At 43.1% G+C, this 6088-nt stretch overlaps 1 protein-coding gene across 1 annotated transcript; it reads left to right on the top strand.

The window, feature by feature from the left end:
- The first annotated feature begins 2050 nt into the window (after window positions 1-2050).
- Window positions 2051-2959, top strand: LOC121279318 (cyclin-dependent kinase 5 activator 1-like). Its single transcript, XM_041190468.1, has one exon. The coding sequence runs from the start codon at window positions 2051-2053 to the stop codon at window positions 2957-2959; it is 909 nt and encodes a 302-aa protein (XP_041046402.1).
- The last annotated feature ends 3129 nt before the right edge of the window (window positions 2960-6088 follow it).

Below are 6088 nucleotides of genomic sequence, written 5' to 3'. Positions count from 1 at the left end.
TAAATACTATGGCTACAAGAGCAGGTTAAAGGCTATGAATCCTGTAATGAGGATTCACTTCCTAACTCCCCAAAGATTGTCGACCTTCTACAAGGCACAAGTCAGGAGTGCGATGGAGTACTCCCCACTTGCTTGGATGTGCAGCTCCCACAACACTCAAGAAGCTTGACACCATCCTTGACGAATCAGCCCACTTGATTGGTACCCCACTGACAAACATTCACTCCCTCCACCACCGATGCACAGCGGCAGAAGTGTGTACCATCTACAAGCTGCACTGCAAGAGTTCACCAAGTCTCCTATTGTGGAACATGAGGTGGCTTAACCCATTGCCATTTGTTGCCACTGTATATAATTCTAACTGACTTTACCATTCATTTCCCTGGACCAATTTTCAGGTGTCAACCTCAACTCAATGGTCCGTCCTTACCTCCCAGTGGGTTTGAGTTGCACTCCAGAGACTTGAGCAAAAAAATATGGCCAACTCACTGGTGCAGCGCTGAGGGAGTGCTGCACTGTCCCAGGGGCAGTTGTTAAACTGAAATGCCACCTGCCCTCTCAGTTGGATGTAAAAGATCCCAAGACACGATTCAAAGAAGTTCGGGGATTTCCTGCCCCACATGTAATCGCTCAATTAACACCACTAGACATTGCTTGTGGCAGTTTGCTCGGAGAATATCGGCTGCTGCATTTCCCTACATTACAACGCTTCCAAAGTACTTGATTGGCTGTCATGGATTTGGGACCTGCTGATGTCTTGAAAAGGGAATTTATAAATGCAAGCCCTTTTTCTCACACACCGACATTACATGGTGGAATCACATTTGAATTAAAATGCAAGTGCATCCTACAGACAAGGAGGTGGCAGAGAAAGGTGGGTGGGTGGGGGGGAGAAGATATTCATCTTGATGGCAAAGAGACAGCTCCTCCCTCGAGAATTAATTTCATCCTGTGTCCATGAACTGGGAGGAGAAGGGAGGCGTGTGCCGCCTGCCGTCTGCCGATTTCTGCTCACTTTCACTCCGCCCTAGAGTCTGATTCGGTCGGTTTCACTGAAACAACTAGAGAGGGGGGGATGCAGAGGAATTGGGGTCGATAGCGAGGAGCTTATCCCATAGAGAGAAAAAAAAATTGTGGAAGCGAGAGAGAAAGAGAGAGAGTGGGTGGGACTAAAAATAAACAGAGGCAAGATGAACTGCCTCTACCTTTTTGAAAATCACATATTATGAAGACAGAAATTGAAGACGCTTCTGAATGATTGGTTTCACACACACAGCCGCAGCTGGAGCCAGACGGAGTGTTAGAGAAGGAATCGCCTTAGATTATCAACTTGATGCATAGCCTCTTCCAAAAGCAGGCGATTACAGCCTCTTTTGAACACTGAAGCTATTGTTATTATTTATTAATAGATCGCTCGTTGCAGAGACGGGAACAAGGGTTTCCCTAGACGCAGGTGAGACGTATGAATTTATTCCAATTACACATTTTTTTTAAAAAAACCGGCCGGCTCTTGGTGCTCCCAATTGTGTATGGGCTGTTCTGTATGTGTCCACCGAGTTTGCATGTATTAAATGGCGTGTGCTGGGGTTCAATCTTAGAGATGTGGTTTAAAAGATAGCCGCCGAGTGAGGTTATAAAATTGCATGCATAATTTTCGCCAGACCAATTTCGCCATCTAGGCGGGCAGATGCTGGAGATGCAAATTGATGCTCATCCAGAACTCGTTCAGGTATCAGTGCATTTATCATTGCCTCGCTCTCTCTTTAATGATTAGTACCACACAGCGGCCAAAAAAATAAATCTGCTTTTTGACCAGACAGCGCCGGTTGGGGTTCTAGCTGAGGTTAATTTGCGAGATCCTTGTGATTTGCCTGAGTGATAATTCTGCCAATTCGTTTTCATTTTGGAATGCATTAAAATCGTGAGCAGTTGCACGGCGGAGATTTGCACGAATTAATCGAGCTATTTTTTTTCCCTCCCCTTAAAGGAGCCGGCCCTCCCCTCCTTGATTCAAAATCCTTAGACATTGGTCGAAAACGATCGGGCTAGAATGGGTACTGTCTTGTCTCTGTCTCCCGGCTCTCGGAGATCCAGTATATTTGAGGATGGTACAGATTCGAAGTCTTTGAGTCACTACCACGCTATTCAAAGTGCCAAGAGTAACGGGCAGAAGGACAAGAGCTTGAAGCGCCACTCCATGTTCGCTCCAGCCTTGACTTGGAAGCGGCTGGTAGCCTCAACCAAGAAGAAGAGCTCCAGAAAAGCCAACCCGAGTAATCATCAGCACCAGAATGACGTGGTCCACCTCAACAGTGAAAATGTGAAAAGGTCTCTCTCCTGTGCCAATCTTTCCAACTATGAACTCCAGGTGCCTGCTGACCCCTTGAGCACCAAACAGGTCCCTTCAATCAAGAAGACCTCATCCCATAACAGTGGGACAGGGTCTCCCAAGCGTGTAATAGTCCAGGCATCCACTAGTGAATTATTAAAGTGTCTGGGAGAATTCCTTTGCAGGCGCTGCTTCAAACTGAAGCATTTGTCCCCAACAGACCCAGTCCTTTGGCTGCGCAGTGTTGACCGCTCGTTGTTACTTCAAGGTTGGCAGGATCAGGCATTCGTCACCCCGGCCAATGTGGTCTTTGTCTACCTGCTTTGCAGAGATGTCATCGACGGGGATCAGGTGGCCACCGAGCATAACTTGCAAGCCACTCTCTTGACCTGCCTCTACCTGTCCTATTCCTACATGGGCAACGAAATCTCCTACCCGCTGAAACCTTTTTTGGTGGAGAGTGCCAAGGATGCTTTTTGGGACCGGTGCCTTCGCATCATTGACACCATGAGTACCAAGATGCTCCAGATCAATGCTGATCCTCATTATTTCACCCAGGTCTTTGCTGATCTGAAAAATGAAGGAAGTCGAGATGACTTTAGCAGGATTTCTGTTATCTTGGATCGGTGACTGGTGGAGGAAAAAGGAGTCAACCTGAGATCCGCCACTGGGTAAACTGGTTAGGTGGAGTTGCTGGTATCTTTAAATAAACGTGAAGTTGAATTTAAAGAGTGTTCCTCCTTTTGGCTTTCGTAGGGAGCTTCTGCTATCTCTTAACATTTAACATTGAAAGTGCTGGGTCCTTTTTACTGAAAGAACTTTGTGGACGAGAGAAATAACTGCGAGTTTCCTCTTTAAGCTGGGTGCAATTGCCTAAATTGATTAAAGTGGTTATTTGTGTGCAATGCTTTTCAAATTTGTTTGTATGGCGCCCTCTCTGAATGTTAATCTAGACATGCCTGAGGACCTGTCCAATGTTGACACGCTTGTTGGAGTTTTCCCCTCCCCTTTTTTTCCTAAAACTGTGCCATAATTGCAAAAAATGGATGCAATAAATAAACTAAAACAGTAACCGGGCAACCTATAGAGAAAATTGTTAATGTTGCAACCTACTAAGAGCACCCTAAGATCAGGGAACTGTAAGGAAAAATTCTGGTATTTTTGTGATGGAAATGCCTCTCTCCCTTCAGACAGCCACTTAGCAATATCAGTCAATTAAAAAAACTGACATTCCATGTTTCTAAACATGATTTTAAAAGAACAGAAAAATACTATTTATTGTGAAGGTTTCACATTTCCTATTGTGTCTGCTCACTCCTCTTTAACCCTGATCCCACCACCCTAGTTAATAGATAATGAAGCTGGTAGGAGAAGCTGAAATTGAAGTGGGTTACTGAAAATCTGCCTGTCCTCTAACTGGCAACCCTAGAAGGAAAAGTTATATTGTTCCTTAGCAAATGTCTGCAGGATAGAGAGTTTTTATTTTATTAGGGCAGCTCTTATTTGCAAAGACTAGAGATGCCTTGGGTTGAAGGTTTCATTACATGACCTCCTGCTTCCAAATGCCCCATCCAGTCAAATAGCCTTTTCCCTCACCCGCAGCCCCTTCGTTCCCTATTGTCAATAACTAAGTCCACAGATGTCTTAAAAGGGAATGGGAAAATACTTTTTAATGGCCGAATTATTTTTCTCTCTTTTTGCTCATAGCCTGGATAATTGGCAATCCTGAGTGTTAACTCTACTTTGTAGTGGAAGGAGATGGGGGAACAGGAGCTGACCAGAAGCAAAAGTTGGGAATTTGTCAATAGCTTGATCACCTGACCTGCATATGGTGGAGCTTTCCCTTTGATATTGGTCATCTAGTTTATGGAAAGGATGTAAATCTGCATGGAATTTTCTCCGGATTTTTCGGTTTTTTTTAAAGAAGATCAGTCAAAAGTAGCAGAGCTCCTGTGAATTTCTCATGAGTAGCCTGGGGTCTCTGATGAAAGCTGGTAAAATGGAGCTGTGCTTAACTGGGCTTGTCCTTTTCTGAAGCCAATGCTTGAGTTTCCCCTGTGGAGAAATAGGTACCTCTCAATTACTGCAGCTGCTTATTAAATTTTTGACTTCAGATCAGGAGAACTCAGCATTGACTTTGAGGTGGACTGCTTTCTTTTCACTTTTTGCCTTGCATCTGCAACAGAGTGAGATGGATGCATGGAAGATAAAGAGCCTCTTCTTGTTTACAGATAGCTAGGTCCTCCCTTGGCTTTGTGGCCAGGCAGCAATTTAGCCACATGGGGGTTGGGGGGACAGCATCAAGAACATCATAGGACCACAGTTTTCCTAGTAATATATTTGTGTGAAAAAAGGGAAGCTACCTATGAAAGTTAATAAAATCAGAGGAAACCTTTTGTGGCCTTCCGACATTCCAAGAGATGTTGACAAGGCCAATGCTGCTATTGAATTCTAGAATATTCTATGTAAATATAATGCTATTGTGGTGAGCATGTGAGCATTTATATTTGAGAGCTTTTTTATTTAAATTATGTTAGATTCTGTAAATTATGTTGCAAATGTAAATTGCTTATAACCACCTCTCTCATGCTTCTTTGCCGGTATTTGAGAGAAGGTTATGTTTGTCAGTAGGTTATGTTTGTCAGTGTTATTTATTTTTTTTCTCTACTCTGTAAACTGGTGACATATGAATAATTTTGTTTAAGTTTGAATTCCTCCCTGCACCTTCCACCTTGTGAGTTCAGACTAACTGGGGGTGCATTTGAAAAGGAACCTTGCTTCTATGCTTAAATTACTGCTTTGTTTCTGAGATATTATGTATAGAATATGTTGTCAAGACATTTGGGCCTTATGACCCCAACAAAAGTTATGCATGTCTCAAGTTTCTTTGTTTGTTGCTTATGTTCAATTTCTTTGAACAACCAGGAGGGCTGAAATTAAAAGGAAAAAAAATCAAACACTGGGACTCAAAGATTGGAAATTCAGAGCAAGTCTGTGACAACCTGAATTGGGATAAGTGATTCAGCATTTCAGGTGATCTGCTGGAATGACCTCTACCTGTCCCTTTTTGTTTTCAAATGCAAAAAATGTTCAGTTTATTTAATTGAGATGGGATGGTTGGAAGGTGGGAGGTGGAAGGGGGAATGCTAGTCAAATCTGTATTTGCAGACCATAGAACTTTATAGCACAAAAGGAGGCTATTTGATCCATCGTGCCTGTACTAGGCCTTTACTACAGTGATCCCAAATTAATGCTGCTCTCTTGCTAGCTCTTCAAATATTTATTCATTCATCAATCCCTTTTCTTTCATCCACCCATCCAGCTTAACATTAAATGTTAGCATAGTTTCTGCCTCAACCACTACCCCTGAAGGTTAATTCCCCAGTCTTCCAACTCTGTGAATACTTTTCTTCTCTCTGTTCTAAACCTTTGTGCATTTAATATTGTATCTATGGTCCTTCACTCTTAACCTCTCAACTACTGGAAAAGCTCTGCTACTATCTTGTGTGGGCTGACGTGTAATTCTTCAATATCATCAATCAAGATGACGTTTGCCAGCCTTCACTCAATGGAGACAATGTCTAAACTGTTCAGAGAAAAGCAGGATGTTCTCTCAGTTCCCTGGTCAACCTTCTTCCCTCCAACCACTGCCAATAACAAAACAAACAATGAACTAGTTATTCATGTCATTGCTTTTCTATTGTCTCTCAGAAATGCCACTGTTTCACTAATCTTTTGAGACGCCTTGACAGTGCGATA

The sequence above is a fragment of the Carcharodon carcharias genome, chromosome 6 (assembly GCF_017639515.1).
Source record: "Carcharodon carcharias isolate sCarCar2 chromosome 6, sCarCar2.pri, whole genome shotgun sequence".
NCBI lineage: Eukaryota > Metazoa > Chordata > Chondrichthyes > Lamniformes > Lamnidae > Carcharodon > Carcharodon carcharias.
The sequence above is the reverse complement of the archived record's forward strand: the minus strand, read 5'-3'. Positions and strand labels throughout refer to the sequence as shown.

Excerpts from the sequence above, each read along its gene's own strand:
- LOC121279318 (XM_041190468.1), top strand. The coding sequence starts at position 2,051 with ATGGGTACTGTCTTGTCTCTGTCTCCCGGCTCTCGGAGATCCAGTATA.